Below are 20958 nucleotides of genomic sequence, written 5' to 3' on the forward strand. Positions count from 1 at the left end.
CACAGACGAAAGAGCCTTAACCGTGGTTGATCTCATTTTTCCTAATACTTGACAGATTACAAACTTTGCCTGTGGACGTTCCCCCGTTTCCCAACCACGGCTCTAGAGGATGAATAAGCGGGAAAAGAACACCTAAGCCAGTGTTTTCCCAGGGCGTTTATTTAACACGTGGGCTACATCAAGAGTTAGGAAAGCTGGTATGGGGGAGTGATGCGCAAATTACTTCCCTGCATCTCTGTGGCAGGCGCCACCGTCTGAGGCAGCCCCGCCAGGTACAAACTGTGCTGCTGCTTTCCTCGTCTTGCCGTCTCTTCCCTTTGATGATGCTACCTGCCTAGCTCTGCTTCATCCTCAATTCTGATTGGTTGATCACCAGCATATGGGAAAGAAACAGAAACACACCAAGTCGTGGGACGCTGGGTAAGACAGGTGGGCAGGGGAAGGACTGCTGATTCCAAACTTGGCAAAACCTGGACTCATCCAACATCACACACAAATCTCATAGTGTGAACAGTCCCCCACCGCTGAGCTTCCCATGGGACCGAGAACCATGGCTGAATGCTGTGTCTGGTTCTGAAAAGTGTTCCCTCCAAGGAGGACAGTTGTCTGTTTCACAGAAACACTCCCTGCAAGGTGCGATAAAAGTGCATCTTGAGCAGACGTAGACTTTGTCAATAACCGTATCTTTGGACATGTCACATCTCTAAACTTGTGTGTGCAAGTCCTGTGATCTCTGACACCCCTCCCTATTTGGTAGCCCTGAGGTAGATCTTCAGAAGAGATGCTTAGTTAAGGAGAAAAGAGTCTATAATGTTCAAGCTGAAGTAACATGAAAATATCACCCCAATGCTTACAGCAGCACTGTTTCCAATTGCCAAGATATAGAAGCAACCTAAGTGTCCACTGATAGACCAATGGATAAAGAAGATGTGGTGTATATACAACGGAATACTACCCAGCCATAAAAAAAGAATGAAATCTCGCCATTTGTAACAATGAACAGACCTAGCGGGCATTATGCTAAGTGAAATAAGTCAGACAGAGAAAGACAAATACTGCATGATCTCATAGGTCGAATCTAAAAAACAAAACAAAACGAAAACAGACTCATAGACAGAGAACAAGCAGTAGCTGCCAGAAGGGAAGGGGTTGGGGGTGGGGAAAATAGGGGAGGGGGAGGGGTTGGGGGTGGGGAAAATAGGTGAGGGGGAGGGGTTGGGGGTGGGGAAAATAGGGGATGGGGAGGGGTTGGGGTGGGGAAAATAGGTGAGGGGGATTAGGAGGTGAAAACTTCCACTTACATAATAAAGAAGCCACGGGATGTAATATACAGCACAAAGGAGATGGTCAATAATATTGCAATAACTTTGTATGGGGACAGACTGTTACTAGACTTATCGTGGTGATCATTCCATAATGCATGCAAATGTCAAATCACCATGTAGCACACCTGAAACGAACATGATATCGTATGTCAGCTATATCTCAGTAAAAAGGAAGAAAAAAAAAAACAGCACAAGAAAGCTGACCCAGATGCTGAAGGAATTAAAGCGGCAACTACATGATTCAGGAAGAGCATTCTGCACCGACTGCAACCACCTCAGCAGCTTCTCCGGCTGCCGATTCAGCTCTTCTCAGTGAGCACGGGGATGGGAGGAGTAATCTGCTTCCTTTGCCAGGATCCCTGACAGGCAAACATCCTTACAGCATTCTTGTACACAAGACAACAGAACCAAGATCCCAATTTCAGACGAGTAGCTACCAAGAGTTCAAGGTAACTTTCCCAAAGAATACAAGGGGCTCTAGGACCACCCACCTCGGTTCCCTTCCACCAGAGCGGCCCTACCATAAATGCCTAATCTGTCAAAGGTGCAAGAGAAAGTGGTTTTGTTGGAACTCAACCTTGTGTGCCGTCCCCCCAGCAGCCTTGGTCTGGAAACATCCATCGCCAGCCTGATAGGCCTAAGGGAGATATTTCAAGTCAGGGAAAAACAAAGGGTGGAGTGAGAAAAATGGCTCGGCAGACAGAGGAAAGGAAGCGAGCCTCGGAAGGGACTAAATGCCGTATCAAATCACCTTCAACGACTCAGCAGATGATCTTAGAGAAGTCGGGCCAACTGTGCGTGCCCTCAGGAACACGACAGGATTTTCTGAAGGTACAATCACATTACCGGCTTAGGAAGTTAACAATATAGACTCCAAGTAAGCCACACAAGTGAGAAATAAAAGTGGAAACTCGAAATCAAATTTCTATTCATCTAAATAAATAAAATAAATATTGGGACTTCCCTGGTGGTCCAATAGTTAAGACTCTGTGCTTCCAAAGCAGGGGGCCCGGGTTCGATCCCCGGTTGGGGAACTGAAAGTCCACGTGCTGCGCAGCACGGCCCCAAATTTAAATATAAATATTAATCTAAATTATTTATAATTATTAATACATGTTATCAATTAAATTTATTTTATTCATAAATATCAATAGAATATTTTTAAAAAGAAATTCCCATTACTCTAAATCATTAGTGAATTTTCTTTATAAAGGGAAAAAAACCTTCCATTAATAATCACCAGAATTTTATGTATTTAAAAAATCATTTGTTTTCTGATTTTGCAACGGATCCATACTCAAAAACAGACGAAGTAGAAAAACAGATTCACCTGTAATCCCACCACACAGAGATAACCGTGCAGAGATAAGCACTATAAATACTGACATTTGCCCATTTTGTGCTTACTTTAATCAGTCATACGATTGCCTGGTTTACCAAAAATGGGATCAGACTGCTTGGTAGCTCACTTGGATTTTGGATTTTCTTCTGGCTGGCAGGCCTTTTTTTTTTTCCCACCGATGTTTTTATTTTTTAAATAGTACCTATTTTTAACTATGTAATTCTATAATACATTTTAGGAGATAATAATTCAAAGCTCCAATGATTCTCCCACCATAACTTTAGAAACCTTTTACTACCCTTTGAAACATTTATTGCAATTTACCACAATCAAAATACTACACTTGTAATCAAAATAATTTTGGGAAATTCAATTTGTATAGTATTAACTCTTCTCATCTAAAAACACCTCTCAGTATTATAAAGCCTTCTTTGATTTCCTTAGTAATATTTTATAATTACCCTATATTACAAAATGTTACGGTAGGATTTTAGATATTTCTGTTGTTAAAGAAAATCCCCAAGATATTTATAAATACTTGTCTCTTAAGTACTTTTTCTTGGTAAAAAGTGAAACCTTGATTTTTCCTGCTGACTTCGGGTTTCCTATCTGGCACGTAGAAGCTCAGTCCTAACAAACGTAAAGAGCTGCAAAAAACTAAAAAACCAACAACTCGTTTCAGATCCATCAGAGAAGTGAGGGTACAGGGCAAACCACTGCCCCCAAACCAGAGAGGCAGACAGGTGAATACGAGAATCACAACTTACTGGAGAAGGAATCCGGGAGCAGAAACCTCTGTAGTTTCAGGAAACCCTGAACTGTAATTGACAAACCGCAGAAGGCTCAGGGTGGCAAGTCTGAGAATTAAAAACTCCAGGGAACGGGGGAGCCCTCACACTTTTGCTGAGTTAAGTTCTCACAGTGAACATCAGAGAAAAACCCTCTTTGGCTTTTGCCAAGGGGAAGTGGAAAGGTACCATTTTGAAATGTTTTAGAGCATTCTACTCTTAGCAAGACCTACCCTTAGGAGAAACTTTTTTTTTTTTTTTTTTTTGGCCGCGCCGTGGGGCTTGTGGGATCTTAGTTCCTCAACCAGGGATGGAACCCGGTTCAACCCCATCTCCCTGCTCATCCTAATCACAGGACTACAGAATGCTTCCCCGGCTCCCACACCTGACTACTACATCACTAAAGGCCTACTTACCTCAGTTCCCTTTACCCAGTACACATTGTGTCCACCTTTCGATAAAACTTGCAAGGCATACTAAAAGGCAAAAACACAGTCTGGAGAAACCGAACAAGCATGAGAACCAGAACAAGCATGAGAACCAGAGTCAGATGTGTCAAGAATGTCGGAGTTATCAGGCTAGGAACTTTTAAAAATATGATTAACATGCTAAGGGCTTTCACGGAAAAAGTAGGCAGCACACAAGAACAGAAGGATCATGTAAGTAGAGACATGGAAATTCTAAGAAGGAATAAAAAAGAAACGCTGCACCTGCCCACCTGCCCCAGGTACCAGCAGGTTCCGTCTTATGGAACCCACCTTGACTTGGTTTTCCTGGATCTAAAGTTCTCTGGGTCTAAAGACAAATATCGTATATTAACACATATATGTGGAATCTAAAAAAATGATACAGATGATCTTACTTGCAAAGCAGAAATAGAGACACCGATGTAGAGAACAAGAGTTCTGATACCAAGGGGGAGGGGAGAGTGGGATGAACTGGGAGATGGGGATTGACATATATACACTATTGATACTATGTATAAAATAGAAAATGAATGAAAACCTACTGTACAGCACAGGCAACTCTACTCAATACTCTGCAGTGACCTAAATGGGAAGGAAATCCAAAAAAGCTATATGTATCTATGTGTACGTATAGCTGATTTGCTTTGCTGTACAGTAGAAACTAACACAACACTGTAAAGCAACTACACTCCAATAAAAATTTAAAAAAAACCGAAAAACAAAGCTCTCTGGGTCTAAAGGTCTGGGGAGCTCTGCTTGGGCCTCGCTGTGCCTAAACACAGGGAAACCAGGCTGCCACCTTGCTCACCTCCAGCCCACAAACTTTCCTTTTGCTGGGTTGCCACAGTGTAGGAGATCCAGCTGAGAGAATACAAAGCCATGAAGCTAGAAGGGGAAGTGACCCAATTAGGGCAACCCAGAAAGGGAAGGGAGGAGGACCACAGGGGATGTTTAGAACAGCTGGCAGCCAATGAAGTAGAAATAAAAGAGGAGTCAGAAGAGACCTTTAGAGAAAACATCAGTGCCTGCTCTGAAGGGGATCGGCTCCGCACACAAACAAAGCTGCTGAGAGCACAAGGCGTGGTTTTATCCACTGGATGTGATCATCCTACAGTTCATATGATGAAACAGAGGCCACAGACCAGACAAGATAGCTATGAAAGAGGGTGGGAGGTATTGAATATTATAATTGCTATGAAGTCATTAAAAGAGACATTGCACAGTATTATCCCAGGAACAGACAAGCAGATGAATGGAATACAGAGCCCAGAAATAAAGCTGAGGAGTCAGATGATGGGATTTCACTTCAGGGGGAGGTGGCTTATCTAATGAATGAATTACCTCTTCATATGGGGGGAAAACACCCAAATCTCTCCTGCACGCCACATACAAACATAAATTTCAGGTATATTAAAATAGGTGTATAAGATGCATTAAAGACATTAAAACAAAATTAAAGAAGAAAAATTTCTTAACCTTGAGGTGGAAGGTGCCTGATGGACCACCTGGGGTCTTCTCCCATACAAAGGAAATACAGGTATATGATCAAGTGCTTAATGGCAGACATCACTATAAACAAAAATCAAAAGACAACGGCAGACTGGAAAAAGTATCTGCAGCACAGCAGATAGAAGGAAGTTTAATATCTCTAATTATACAGAGAGCTTACACAAATTGCTATTAAAAACAATAGAAATACTGGTCCGACTGCCAATACAAATAGACAATTTGACAAACTAAGAAGGTCTAGAAATATAGGAAGAATGCCCAATAAAAACACAAAGATATACTTAGGACCACTAACATCCTGGGAAATTAAAATTACAATAACATAGGGATAGCTTTTTTTCCCTCACTGAACGGGCAAAAACTGAAAACAGGAAAAACATACATTACAGAGAAAGATAAAGTGAAATGTCCAATTCTGTTTATTAGTGGTGGGAGTATAAATTGCAGTTTCCTTCTTTTTTTTTTTTTTTTTTTTTGATGTACGCGGGCCTCTCACTGTTGTGGCCTCTCCCGTTGCGGAGCACAGGCTCCGGACGCACAGGCTCAGTGGCCATGGCTCACGGGCCCAGCCGCTCCGCGGCATGTGGGATCTTCCCGGACCGGGGCACGAACCCGTGTCCCCTGCATCGGCAGGCGGACTCTCAACCACTGTGCCACCAGGGAAGCCCCAGTTTCCTTTTAAGAGAGGTAAACTGGAGCTTTCCTGGTGGCGCAGTGGTTAAGAATCCGCCTGCCGATGCAGCGGACACGGGTTCAAGCCCTGGTCCGGGAAGATCCCACATGCCACGGAGCAAGTAAGCCCATGCGCCACAACTACTCAGCCTGTGCTCTAGAGCCCGCAAGCCACAGCTACTTAAGCCTTCATGCCCAGAGCCCGTGCTCCGCAACAAGAGAAGCCACAGCAATGAGAAGCCCGCACACTGCAACAAAGAGTAGCCCCCGCTCGCCGCAACTAGAGAAAGCCTGCGCGCAGCAACGAAGACCCAACGCAGCCAAAAATAAACAAATAAAATAAATTAAAAAAAAAAAGAGAGAGAAGTAAACTGTCAATACCTATTAAAACTTAACTAGTATACATAGTCTTCTACCTAAAAATATCACTTTTGGGGATCTATCCTATAGGGCAAAAAAGTTACCAGTGTATAAGAATATACATAAAACGATGTTGATTATATCATTTTTGTTGATGCCAAAATACAAAGAAACAAAACACATTAGCTTGAGTATCTACCACTAGGAAAAATAGCTAAATATATCATGGTAGATACCTCCTTACTAAGGAATACTGTGCACAATATTAAGACTAAGTTAGATCTACAGCTACTAACCTGGAGAAATGTCCAGGATGTACTATTAATTGAGAAAAGTGATAGACCAATAGAAGCAACATGACTGTTTCATAAACACACACGTACACACAAACACAAAACAAGTACCTAGAAAAATGCTATATATGAGGGCATATTTGTATGATTATAAAAAAGAAAAAAGGGTGGGAGGCTAGGTAACAGGTTCTAACACTTACTTCCTTATCCGTATAACTTTTACGGCCACTTGGCACATCACAGGGCACATTGTTCACAACAAATTCTTAATAAATATTGTTGAGAAAGGCAAACTGGTCACCTCCTTTGCAAACAGAGGGGTGGGTTGGTTGGCTGGTTGGTTGCTGGGTAGGAAGGGAAAGAATTATTGGTGTTTTCTTAATATATTTTCAAATTGTTTCCACTGGTTTTGGTGAACATGCAATACTTTTGTAATCTCTGAAAAGGAATTTTAATCTATTTTTTGGTAAAAACAGCCTATGTAAGAAGCTACCCAAGACTGAGTGAAGCTATTAAACTTTTACTCTAATGCGTTTGGACATTTGCATTCAGCAGCTCCCCTCACCACTTTTTTTTTTTTTTTTTTTTCATTCCTGGCCACTCCGTGAGGCTTGTGGGATCCCAGTTCCCCAACCAGGGATTGAACCCAGGCCACAGCAGTGAAAGCCGGGAATCCTAACCACTAGGCTACCAGAGAACTCGCCAGCAGCCCCTCTTAACATCACCCTGCTGTGTCTAGTGAAGAAGGAATTTTGTAAGAAACAAGATTTAACTGAAGGACATGAACCCATGGTAAATGGGTAGAGAAGACACAGAGGAAAAGGGCAATCAACACGAGAGAAGAGTGCTTCTTCACAAATAGCACCAGCTAGATCTTTGCCAATAGACACAGGAATTCAAATGAGAAACCAGCTTTACCCACAATGAGTCTTGGGTCTGAAGTATTGGTCTAACTTTGCTTGGCTCCATACAACTGGAGGCTGAGAGATAACAAATCCTTTCGAGATATTTTTGATGTTTCTAACTCCAGAGAGAAATTCTATCTGACTGTGAATGTCACCTGAATGCAAGGTCTGAATCACCTGTACAGGGTGGTCATAACAGCAGAAGCTGATGGACAAGGTAAGACTCGATAAAGCCACAAAGAACAAAGATGTATGCATGCTAAGTGGCCACTCTCCTGTAAAACTGTATGTTAGGAAGACAACAGATACCAGCATAATTCTAGAAATGTGGTATTTTTGTTCCTTAGATCCAAACCAAAACTGGCATATCTGCATGTATACAGATGTATATATACACAGAGCATCAAGAATGGGTATTGCTGACAAAGCCCCATAAAACGTTTGTGGGGAAAGTAGATGAGAAACATTTGAACACGGGTGATGGGTGATGAGGGGCACCTATCGCTCCCGAGGGCAGAGGCACACTTTGTAGAACGAGGTCCTCCTCTCCTGACAAGTGGAAGGTTTTCTTTGCTGCACGTGTCTCCATGGCTAGCATTTTAACTTCATAGATACAGGTATGTCTCCCGCGAAGCAAAGGACTGATAAAGTGACTCAGGAAACAGTAAAAGGCAAACAAGAAAATAATGTAATATCAACAGGGAGTCAAGGCTCATCTATTGTCTAAACTCTCAACTGTTCTGGGTGGCCTAGAATCTATGATTTGGGGCTCAGATGACTTACAAAATCTTCGTGGAGAAACCGAGGCCACTTCCTCCTGGCCTACCACGCAGGAATATCAGTGATCACGCACTGCTGTCCCCCCGCTTCCAGGTCACCATGAAAGCCCCAACTCTTAGGGCTCATGCAGGACTCTTTGGAGGTGTCAGCAGGCAAGCCTGGGGACGCTGATTCAACCAGAGGCTCACTGTTAGGGCTTTCACAGACCTCCAGCCAACAGAAAGGGACTCCCTTAGGGCTTCCCCATCTTTCTCAGTGGAGGGGAGCAAAGAGCTGGGTACCCTGCAAATCTCCACTCTGTTGGCAGACTCCTCCATCTCCTCCCTGAGGGCATCCGCTTTGGCACCTGCAGGCTGTAAGCTGCTGGACAAACCCGAAGACTTGGAAGTCTGCTGCCACCTGATGGGAAAGAGGAGACAAAGAGGAGAGGTGTGAGACAGGTAGAGAAAGCCCTGGGGACACTGTGGGAAGCAGAGAAATAGCTGGTCATGAGTATCACCCAGGGAACGACACAGCCTCATTCCAAAGGAGAGATAATGAAAGGTACCCAGTACCAGACCAGGACAAAGGGGGCTCCGATGTCCAAGCGGCAGGACTGAAGGAGGCTGAGGATAGCGGCCACTTCAGACAGAGCAAGGATTCCCCGATTTGCCATCATCCTCCCTACTGTCTTCTGAACACTCAGGCCAAAGGACCTCACCACCGCTTCCCCTGAAGCACGGTCCATGCCATTCCTATTAGCTTCCTGCCTATACTGAGGGCTGTGAGTTTCGAAACATTCACCTACTTGGCTGAAGCCAATCATGGGTGCTAAGTGAGAGGACAAGTGGGTAAGATTAAAACAAATGTGGAAGCAAAAGTCTCCACTGGTAAGCACTAAGCAACCTCTGATCAACACTGCAACACCTCATTCATATTTTCTTAAACATGTATCTCTCTGCAGAGAATACTGGCCTTCTGAGGGAGCCCCTTGGGAAACTTTAATGGGGAAGCACAAATATTTCTGGTTGCTAAGTCATTATCAAGGAATTACCGAAAGCAGGCCCTGAAAGAAGGTTCTAATTATGCTAAGATGCTAGTAGCTATAGCAGGGCACAGCAGCGGGCCTCTCCCCGTGAGGCTGTAAACTCAACAGCCTACAGGGCCCAGCAAGTGGGAAAAATAAGTCAAATGGGTCATTATCCTAAAATCTCGCCCACCCAATCCTTTATTTCCTACTTGTGACAGGGACAGGAGATATAAAGCTGTTTCTCAGCTCTAAGAAAAACAATCGGCGTAATCAGGATGACAAAGGCTGCCCATGCCTGGCTGCGGTCTTGGGAAGTCAGGAGGAACAGGGAGGGGACGGGGACCTGGCGGGGGTTCACTGGAGGGTGATCAGGGCTGATGGGGCCCAGGCAGGAGGAGTGTGGCCCACAGGTTGCTGGATGTTCCAAACTGACAAGCTGCGAACTGTCAAGCGAACTCATCAGATGAAACGTGACAGCAGATTAAATAGCATCCTCTGGAACCTGCAGGCCAACCGCGTACGGACCAAACCAAAGAGGCCTGCGGGCTCCATGTGGCTCTCGGACTGTCCATCCAATGTAGACGCAAAAAGTGCAATTTTACCCTCATTTTGAAAATCAAGAATTGAATCACTAAGTGTCTTCTCTGTACAATTCTTCTTTCCTCTTGTGTTACGTGCAGGAAAAAATTAGAGAGTGGGGCATTATAATACCCAAAAAGGGGACATGAGTTCTCTTTGCTATTAGCAAAAAGTAGCAAAACGAAGGATTCTCTGTCACTTAAAAAGCGCACCCATGTGAAAATTACTTAAAAAGGCTTTAGGACATCAAGCTGGCTTGAAGCTCCAGAGATGGACACGTGTGTCCTGAGAAAGATTCCTCATCCAAATTAGAAAGGATATATTCTATTCCAAAATGTTAAAAAAAAAAAAAAAAATCTAAGCTAACAGATAAGGATTAGTAAAAATTCCTGGGCAATTCTTTCTTATAATGGTTTGCCCTACAGAAATATTTAACTAATACCTCCCAGGCTTAGTCAAATAAAATATGAAATGTCATGGCTGTAATTTAGATCTCAGATAATGAACACACTTCCATGGTTGATTATGGTAGATCATGGAGCTACAAACACCATCCCATTCATGCTATCTGAAGGAAAAAAAACTCACCAATATATAAGTGTAAAAAATAAACAAAGGGGCCACAAACACTCAGCTGATTTTTAGGGTTTTATATATCTGGATTAGATTTGGTTTTTTTTTTAATCCAAATTACACTTAATATATGTATATTAAAATGAAAACATTCTTCAAAGTTATCTCTTTCTTTTCTTCCCTATTCCCCTTTATTCCCTCCCACCCCCAATTCTGTCCTGGTAGTTTAAAAACATACACCTTTCCCCTCCATTTATAAGGAATTTTACTTGTAATGGATAAGTAATCTACTTTGATATTATACAATAGTGGTAAAATGCCCCCAAAATGGTCCCTTTGTGGAGACCGAATAGCAAAATATCCAGGGAAACTTGGAAACATTTGTACAGGTAGCAACTAATTGGGAAAAGTGCCACTAATCATGAATTTCGAAAAACAATAAATGCTGGAGAGGGAGTGGAGACAAGGGAACCCTTGCACGCTATTGGTGGGAATGTAAATTGGTATAACCGGTATGGAGGTTCCTTAAAAAACTAAAAATAGAGCTACCATATGATCCAGCGATCCCACTTCTGGGCATATACCCAGAGAAAACCATAATCTGAAAGGACACATGCACCCCAGTGTTCATTGCAGCACTATTTACAATAGCCAAGACATGGAAGCAACCTAAATGTCCATCGACAGAGGAATGGATAAAGCAGATGTGGTACATGTATACAATGGAATATTACTCAGCCCTAAAAGAAGAATGAAATAATGCCATTTGCAGCAACATGGTTGGACCTAGAGATTATCCTACTAAGGGAAGTAAGTCAGACAGAGAAAGACAAATATCATGTGATATCACTCATATGTGGAATCTAATCTTTAAAAAAGATACAAATGAACTTATTTACAAAAAGGAAACAGACTTACAGGTATCAAAAACAAATTTATGGTTATTAAAGGGGAAACATGGTGGGGAGGGATAAATCAGGAGCTTGGGATGAACATACACACACGACTATATATAACATATATAACCAACAAGGACCTACTGTATAGCACAGGGAACTCTACTCAATATTCTGTGATAACCTATCTGAAAAAAGAATCTAAAAAACAATGAATATATGTGTATGTATAACTGAATCACTTTGCTGTACACCTGAAACTAACACAACATTGGAAATCAAGTATACTCCAATAAAATTAAAACATTTTTAAAAATCATGAATTTCCAGGAAGGATGATCTTCTCATTCAGAGGCTCTTATAAGTAAACTCAACAATTGTTCTGCTCTGTTAAGAGAAGAAATAAGGCTTCTTGTCCAAGGAGAGTTTGAGCTTTGAAGTTTGAAGAGAAGAAAGTTCATTTCTTCCCACTAAGGTAGCTGAGGCGACCCCATCATTCTCTGGGAAAGATGCCATCAGTCTATGATTTGGGGATGGTGAAGACAGAGTACAAGCTTTAAGGAAAGGCTAATGGAAAGAAAAAGGCCAGAAATAAGGGTAAGATGTTTCAGAGACCAGGAGAAGGGTATAGCAGGCAAACTCAAGGTCAGTTCAGGGTGACACAGAGTCCGGAAGAAGTTTTGGAAGGAAACAGGAAAGTCGCTTTAGTGGGACATTTACTGTTTCATCTGCCCAGTCTTCTCCGCTCCTCTGCCTTGGGCATCCTCCTCTTTTTGAGGTCCCGGCTCAGAAGGAGGATTGCTACAAGGAATAGACCCTAATGTATGCAGACTGACCAAATGGGGAAGTGGGGTGGGGTAGAGGTGGGGGCAGTGAGAACCCAACTGCTTCTCCAAGAGTAGCTGGTGACGTTTGCATTTCAGTAGCACAGTATCTGGTCTTACGCTCACTGCTCCATCTTGGGAAACAGTGGCTCAGGGGAAGAGTTAGAGGAAAAGGCAAGAAGTTGGGGTGAGTTGGCTTCAGAAACAACCAAAGTTGTCAAGGGTCTAAGTTAAAGGTTAGAAGCATAAAAACTTGGAGGGGGTAGTAGATTATTTCCTTACCAAATCCCAATACACAAGAGAGGATGAGCTGAAGACATGAAGTTTGTTAAATCATGGAAGAGAGGTCCCCGATGACACTCCTCTGTGGTTTCAGAATCTACGCACCACTTGGTGTCACCATTAAAAACATAAGACAAAACTAGGTTGACCGCGGCTGTCACCAGGGAGAAACTCTCTCTCCTAAGGGGGGCTGAATGAAAATATGTAAGTGGACAAGGCAATGACAAGCTTTGATGCTAACATCCAGCCCTCTGAGCAGAAGCTCTGGGCTGGGAATGAAGATGTTCCTTAGAGAAGCAGAGAAGAGATCTCAGGGCTAAAACCCAGGTCCTCACAGAAGGAAGTGACTCTGCAAACCCAGGAGCCCGGTGTCCACCGTCCCCCGGATGGTGGAACAAGCAGCATACCCGCCATCATCTTACGTGACGCCGGGATGTGGGACTTGAACACTGGGGCTACAGGACGCATTTTACGTGGCGCACGGACACTGTAGGAAGTCGTACCACACCACTATGCCTGACGCAACCTTCTCCCTGTTCCTCCAAGGGCCCTAGGGGGAGGGCCTCAGATCTGGGTCGGAGTAACTTCAACCACTTTCTAATTCTTCCTCCTCTTCCCTTTTCAGCAACTGGAGACCTCAGGATCACAGCCTTCCACAGGCAACAGGACCTAAAACTTAACAGCACGGGCACTACGTTCATCCTGTCCACTTGCACATTCACCTGATACTTGTAGCTAAGGGCACTGCCTTTCACTTTATGGTAGTGCTGTTAAGATTCCTCTTTTAAATAGACTCATTTTGAAAAAATGTATCGACATTTCACAAGGTGTGTTGGCACAGATGTCAAAGATCATTCAGGTGGACTGGGAAACACTAGGTGAATTAAAGAAACGCTGACAGATACACACTACGATATATATGGTGGATAAACAACATGGACCTACTGTAGAGCACAGGGAACTATGTTCAGTATCTTGTAATAAACTATAATGGAAAAGAATCAGAAAAAAGTAGATGATAGATAGAAATGTATAACTGAATTACTTTGCTGTACACCCAAAACACTGTAAATCAACTATACTGCAATAAAAAAGAAGAAGAAAGAAACTCTGTTTCTCTGCTAACCTAGCCTGATTTATTTCTGGTCTTGGGGGACTGTGCTATACGTTCTGTTGATCCAAATGCAGAATTCTGGTGCCTCAACTAGTTATAGTAGCAGCTTCCTTTTGGAAAGCTCTTGGGAAGTGCTGTGACAAACAGGATCTCATCTGACACTCCAAACAACCTCCCAGGTCGGCCCACAAATACTGCAAATGTTGCTACTGTCTGTGCACAGGTGAGGAGACTACTATTCTGGAAGGTTCAGTGACTTGACCAAGGTCGCAGGTCTAGAGAACAGGCAACCTGCATCTTGGACCTCATCATTCACTCCTGGTTTGGGACTCGTTATCCTATAGCTCCCAGCCAAAGTATTTCCAGTTTTGTCTTTGTTTCTTTTTCTCAAGAAAATTAAAATAAGATGCGGAGATTCTTAAACTTGACCTACAAAGGACCAAAGGTGGAACCAAAATGTTCCTTCCGTATTATTATTCACGAGTCTGCACTGTTTCAACGTGCACACGTATGCACACATGCCACTGGAAGAAATAAAAAGGCATTTACACACAACCATGACTGATGACGGCCACAGTCAAAGCCACTGCAGGGCCATGGCATGCCCCTGCTGGAACGGGAATCTCCTGGTACATTCTGGAGGAGGGAGCAGGGGAAGGGCAGCACTTTTGGAACTGCACTTCTCCCATGATGGTCTCAGGGTTACAGAATGGCTGCAGAAGACACAGTCACACCATCGACCACAGGAAAAGGAGACCAGGTCCCCAGAATCAGAAATACTCCTCTCAGGGTAAACAGGACGACACATCACGCTACCTGCCTCTCTGATCTCTGTCCCTACCACTCCCCACTTTGTCCCTTCCACCCCTGCCACGCTGGTCTTCATTCTGTGTCCTGAATACGTCAACCTCATTCCCATCGCAGGACCTTTGCATCTGCTCTTCCTGCTGTCACGGGCAGTTCTGCACCAGATCTTTGCACGGTTGCCTCCTCCTTATGAGATCAAGTGTCATCTCCTCAAGGAAGCCTTCCCTCCTTCACCCTGTCTAATGCCGCAGCCCGCTTCTCCACATCTCCTGCCAAAATTACCCTGTGCTCCCTTCTTCATAGGACTTATGGCTTCTGAAACAGCCTCACGTGGGTGTTCTCTTGCCTAGATCTAACTCCCAGACCAGGCTGTAGCCTCCATGAGAGCGTGGTCCCGGGACCTCCAGCGCCTGACACACGGTGGGTGCAAGAAACACTTGATGAATGAAAACGCTCACACACCAAACCCTACCCCTCAAACGTGATCACAGGTCCTTCAAAGCAGCAGAAATGAAAGCAAAGAAATCCCAGCACACCTCGTTCGTGAAGAGTCCATGTCCAGCACCAGCTTTGCTAGATGTTTCCTCTGTTTCTGGATATTCGGGATTTCCACCTGTGCGTACAGGAGAGAAAAAAAATACAGTTGATTTGAAGCCCAAGACAGATTTTTTTTTAATGTTTTTAAATTGAAGTATAGTTGATTTAAAATGTTTCAGGTGTACAGCAAATTGATTCGGTTATACATATATATCTATTCTTTTTCAGGTTCTTTTCCATTATAGGTTATTACAAGATACGGAATAGAGTTCCCTGTGCTATACAGTGGGGCCTTCTTGGTTATCTATATTATATATGGTAGTGTGTACCTGCTAATTCCCAACTCCTAATTTATCCCTCCCTTCCCTTTCCCCTTTGGTAAACCATAAGTTTGTTTTCTATGTCTGCGAGAAAAGACAGATTCTTAAAGATTAATGATATCTTCCCAACAAGTTTGCTCGAGGTCTCCCCATCCTCATTTTCAGAGGAAATTCTTGGTTCCCTTTCCTGAGCTAAACTCTGCTCTTTCTTCACTGGAATCTGTCAGGTCCCGAGTCAAGCCAGACCATCTCAGAGACCCTGGGTCGCCCGGCTCGCTTCTGCCCGCCTCACTCCCGCTCTCACCCAGCCGGCAAAAACATCTCTCTGCTTGCGTAAGGGCCAGACATGGGAAGAAAGGCAGGTAGATCTGACACACAGACCTAATTCGACACAGACAGCTGGAGGAGGAGACCTGGCCTCAGGAGGCCTGAGATGCTATGCGGAATGCAATTAGGATATATTCCTATAGAAGGGAGATTTTTTTTCTAAAGTAAATAATGAAGAAACATCGCCACGGCTTCACTGAGGGATAAGTTCTCCCACGGTGGCTGTGTGTGGACGCTCTTTTATTTCTAAAGGTCACTTAAGTGAATATTCCAGTGCAGGATGTCGCTTGCAGGCCCGGCAAAAGTGGGGCAGGATGTGAGAATTTAAAAGGAAAAAATGCGAGGATGGTCCAGTGTTGTACAAGGTGCTCTGTATTCACTCTTCCAAGCATCGATGAGTAGGGCACTGACTTCCAGTAGGAAGACAGACAATTGTCCCCAGGCACCGGGGTCGTCGCGGAGCCCAGACGCAAAGCGAGTCTCAGCACGCAGCTCAGACCTGTCCCCTTGAGTTCGCTGGCGGCTTTGGCTGGGACCCCAGAGCACCTTTCTAGAGAGTAAGAGGGCCTCTCAGGAATGGTCTAGGCTGTACCAGGACGGCATCTGAGAAGTCGAGGGCTGGTCCATATCAAAGCACCATATCTAGAACGTTCTCCTTGAATACTTCTAAGCACTTCGGTAATTACTTACCCATTCATCTGTCCCAGAAATTGCACCAGGGGATGGGGAGGTGCTGGGAGTGGTCTAGAAAGGAAACCAGACACGGTCCAGGGCAAGGCTGCCCGATACGGTAGCCTTGAGCCACCTGTGGCTATGCCATTTCAAATACAAAGGAACATGGACTTCCCTAGCAGTCCCGTGGTTAAGACTCCACGCTTCCACTGCAGGGGGCGCAGGTTCAATCCCCGGTCGGGGAACCAAGATCCCCCATGCCGCTGGGCGCGGCCAAAAAGAAAATACATAAATTCAAGAGAACAAAAACAGAATTAAAAATTTAGTTCCTTCGTTGCACTAAACACATTTCAAGAGCTCTGTAGTCACAGGTGGTTAGTGGCCACCGAACAGTGCAGACGTGGAACATCTCCATCCCTACGGCACCGTGGAGGCTTGTACGATCAATTAAAGGGAACTGGGAGTAGGTCCAGGCTTCAGGACAAATAACATCCCCCAGTGATTTTCTTTCTTGATAAAATTTCACTTGGTTGAAGCTGGCAAAACTGTCACATAGGCATTAAGGCTTCATCTTAAGAAAACAGTTTTCTTTAGTGTCCTTCAAAGTAGAAAGAGAAGGGCCCTATGTAAACAGAAACAGTGAGGGGGCCTTAGAGAGTGTCTTGGACACAGGTCCCCAGCCCTTGTGAGTAGGGGCTGCTGTTCATTTTTTTTTTAAGTTTTTAATTGAAGTATAGTTGATTTACAGTGTTGTGTGAATTTCTGCTGTACAGCAAAGTGATTCAGTTATATATATATATATATATATATATATATATATATATATACACACATTCTTTTTTTATATTCTTTTCCAGTATGGTTTATCACAGGATATTGAATATAGTTCCCTGTGCTGTACAGTAGGACCCTGTTGTTTACACATTCTATACATAATAGTTTGCATCTGTTAATCCCAAACTTCCCAATCCATCCCTTCCCCTCCCCGCTGGCAACCACAAGTCTGTTCTCTATGTCTGTGAGTCTGTTTCTGTTTCGTAGTTATGTTCATTTGTGTCCTATTTTAGATTCCACTGCTCATTTCACCGAAGACTTGAGATGGGTGGAGGCCAGGGGTGGAGATGGGGTGGAGACCCTGCGGGGGACGCGGTGATGCCGCCAGCTTTGCAGCTTCACCCATGGGGATGCCAGCAGAGGAGGGGGTGGGTGGGAGAAGGGGGGAGCCCACAGCTCAAAGGGCTAGCAGGCTGGGGAACCCCAGGCAGTCGGGTAGGAACGATCCCCAGTGAAACACTGTGCCCCAGAGTGGGGTGAGGGGTAGAAATAGCCCGGAGCAGAAGGACCCCAGAGCCCACCACTCCGCCCTCCCCGCTCACGCGGGCCCAGCCTCACTCCTGCTTCTGACCTCAGCCAGCAGGAACAGGGGCTCGATCACGTCTCTCTCGACTTGCAATTCGAAATGAATCAGCCCCTGGGCCAGCTTGTCCTCCGCCTCGCCACAGAGTTTCAGCATCTTCCTGCGACAGAAGGGAAGAAAAACCATCCTGAGTACCCTGTAGAGGAAGATGTGGCCCATCACCCCCCGGCCAGGTAAACACTCACGAGATGGCGTTAATAAAGCAGTTGACTGCTGTGCGTCCCACTGACCAACTTGCTGCACGTGGTTTCATTTCTGACACTGCCTACTTTCTAAAGGATGCTGAGTACCTACTGTGTGCCTGGGCTAAAAGGGGATTCGTGGGGAAAGTAAGAGACATGTGGAGAGAACAGAGTCACACATGCCAAATCCACAGGCCTAGAAAGAGCCAGATGTTCTCCCTCCTGAGACCACTGGAGAAAACAGCTGAAGTCAGTGTGCCAACAAACCAACATACCTTCAAACACATACCAAAACCTCCATGTCACTAGGCTCTAACAGAAAGAAAACTCCTTCTCCCAAGCCACGAAAACTTATTTAATATAGGATGAGCGGACGATTTTCCAGTGAAAAAATGGAATGGAAAACCATGTAAAAGTTTATTAATAATGAGCGAATTACATAAGACCTGAATGAGGAGAAAGTTATGCCATATTCCTAGACGGGAGAATACAATATTTCAAAGATGTTCATTTCCCCTGAAGGGCACACAAGCAGCCCTCCCTTTTCACGGTACCATGTTACCTGAAACTCATGTAAAAAGTTTTTACAAATTAACAAAAGTATGGAAAGAGGTAATACTATTCTAAGGTTAGTATGTACTTTTCCTGTCCGTATATATTTTTTTAATTAATTAATTAATTTTTATTTTTGGCTGCGTTGGGTCTTTGTTGCTGTGCGTGGGCTTTCTCTAGTTGCAGTGAGCGGGGGCTACTCTTCATTGTGGTGCGTGGGTTTCTCATTGCGATGGCTTCTCTTGTTGCAGAGCACGGGTTCTAGGCACGTGGGCTTCAGTAGTTGTGGCACGTGGGCTCAGAAGTTGTGGCTCACAGGCTCTAGAGTGAAGGCTCAGTAGTTGTGGCGCATGGGTTTAGTTGCTCCGTGGCATGTGGGATCTTCCAGGACCACGGCTCAATGCCGTGTCCATCTGCACTGAGTTTTCCTTCTCTCTCCAGGCACGGCGGTCTTCCTGAAATCGCCCTTCACCATTTGCTGGATTCTCTCTCTCCCTGTCCTGGGCTGGAGATCCTGTTTCCTACTCCCCTACCCCTGCCTGTCTCGGACACTGCCTCACTGTGGGCCCACCACACTTTGGCTTTCTGAGAAAGTGTGTGGGAAGTCCATTTTCTGAGACCCTGCGTGTCACAACTTCTCTTTACCCTCAGGCTAAATGAAAGTTAGACAGGAGACTATATTCTATGCTTCCTATTCCCCCAGAATTTTGAAGGCATTGCTCAATAACCTTCTAGCTTCGGGCTTCCCAGACGGCTCAGTGGTTGAGAATCTGTTTGCCAATGCAGGGGACACGGGTTCAAGCCCTGGTCCGGGAAGATCCCACATGCTGCAGAGCAACTAAGCCCATGCTCCACAACTACTGAGCCTGCGCTCTAGAGCCCGTGAGCCACAACCACTGAGCCTGCGCGCCACAACTACTGAAGCCTGTGCGCCTACAGCCCGTGCTCCGCAACAAGAGAAGCCACCGCAATGAGAAGCCCGCACACCGCAACGAAGAGTAGCCCCTGCTCGCCGCAACTAGAGAAAGCCCGCGTGCAGCAACGAAGACCCAACGCAGCCAATCAATCAATTTATTTAAAAAAATAATAATAATCTTCCGGCTTCCACTATTGCTTTTGGTAAGGCCGGAAGAATTCAGATTCCTGACCCCTCGTATATGACAATGTTTTCTCTAGAAGGTGTAGAATCTTTTATTTGTCACTAGTATTCACTACTGGTGAGTCCTGGCATAGGTTTAATTTTTCCTATTGTATTAGGAGATCGGTGGACCCTTTCAATATAGAAACTCACATTCTTCACTTCTGGAAAATATCTCTGGATTATTTTTTTAAAAATTTTTTTTTATTATTATTATTTTTTGCGGTACGCGGCCCTCTCACTGTTGTGGCCTCTCCCGTTGCGGAGCACAGGCTCCGGACGCGCAGGCCCAGTGGCCATGGCTCATGGGCCCAGCCGCTCCACGGCATGTGGGATCTTCCCGGACCGGGGCACAAACCTGTGTCCCCTGCAGCGGCAGGTGGACTCTCAACCACTGCGCCACCAGGGAAGCCCCCCTGGATTATTTTTTAAACTATAATTATGATTTCTTCCTCTCTTCTTCTTGCAATTCCTGTTATTCAGGCCTAAGACTTCCTAGATTGGCCCTCTGTTCTTCTAACTTCTCTATTTTCCGTGTCCTTGTCTTTTGCTCTCTTTTCTGGATGATTTCAACTTTATCTTCCAAACCTACTGAGAAGGTCATATTTTTCATTTCTATGAGTTTGCTTTTGATCTCTGAATATTTCTTTCTTGTATTTCTTAATTAACGTCCTGTTTTTTATTTCATCTCCTCTTATCTCTCGAGAGTCTAAGTACCTTACTGACTGCTACCCCTACACTCCACTGTGCCCGGTGCCCCCAGCCTCGGGATGCTCCGCTTTACCCCCCCCAGAGATGAAGCTCCAGGCTTTTGCTGGGCTTGGGGGCAAGGGGATGAGGGTCTCCCAGCGGTGTGGATAAGAGCTGGGTCTGAGTGATCCAAATAGCACCTGACTAGCTTTCAACCCCCATTTGTGATTTTCCTCACCACCCCCCTCCAACGACCCACTGTTCCTGAGATCCCTGGGGCCGCCAATTCCTGAGCCTTCTCAGCATTTCATGGTATGAACATCTCAGCTCTCTGCACATCCTACTTCTGGCTTGAGAGTCAGCTTTCTGGGACTTGCTAAGTCAGGTCCCAGTCAATCATACGCTTTACAGCTCACAAAACCCTCTTGTCTTCTCTCCTGTTTTTTCCTGCCTTTGTGGGTTTATGTCTTTTCAGAAAAAAACCCCCTGCATTATAGTCCGTTTTGGAAGGGAACAAAAATGAGATGTGTGTGTTCACTCTGGCATCTTTACCTGCTGTCCTCCATCCTTTACTTTCAACCTTGCTGTGTCACTACGT

At 44.7% G+C, this 20958-nt stretch overlaps 1 protein-coding gene across 3 annotated transcripts in view; it reads right to left on the reverse strand.

The window, feature by feature from the left end:
• Positions 1 to 20958, reverse strand: part of ARHGAP44 (Rho GTPase activating protein 44) — a gene marked incomplete at its 5' end in the record, with an annotated part of 142179 nt that overhangs the window by 36066 nt on the left and 85155 nt on the right. For all 3 annotated transcript variants that reach the window (XM_082679208.1, XM_082679207.1, XM_082679206.1), the window contains 3 exons: positions 8723 to 8840; positions 15062 to 15138; positions 17787 to 17898. In XM_082679208.1, the coding sequence (XP_082535334.1) occupies positions 8723 to 8840; positions 15062 to 15138; positions 17787 to 17898 (307 nt within the window). The remainder of the gene's footprint in view (positions 1 to 8722; positions 8841 to 15061; positions 15139 to 17786; positions 17899 to 20958) is intronic.

Source organism: Grampus griseus, assembly GCF_964374135.1.
Source record: "Grampus griseus genome assembly, chromosome: 20".
NCBI classification, from domain to species: domain Eukaryota; kingdom Metazoa; phylum Chordata; class Mammalia; order Artiodactyla; family Delphinidae; genus Grampus; species Grampus griseus.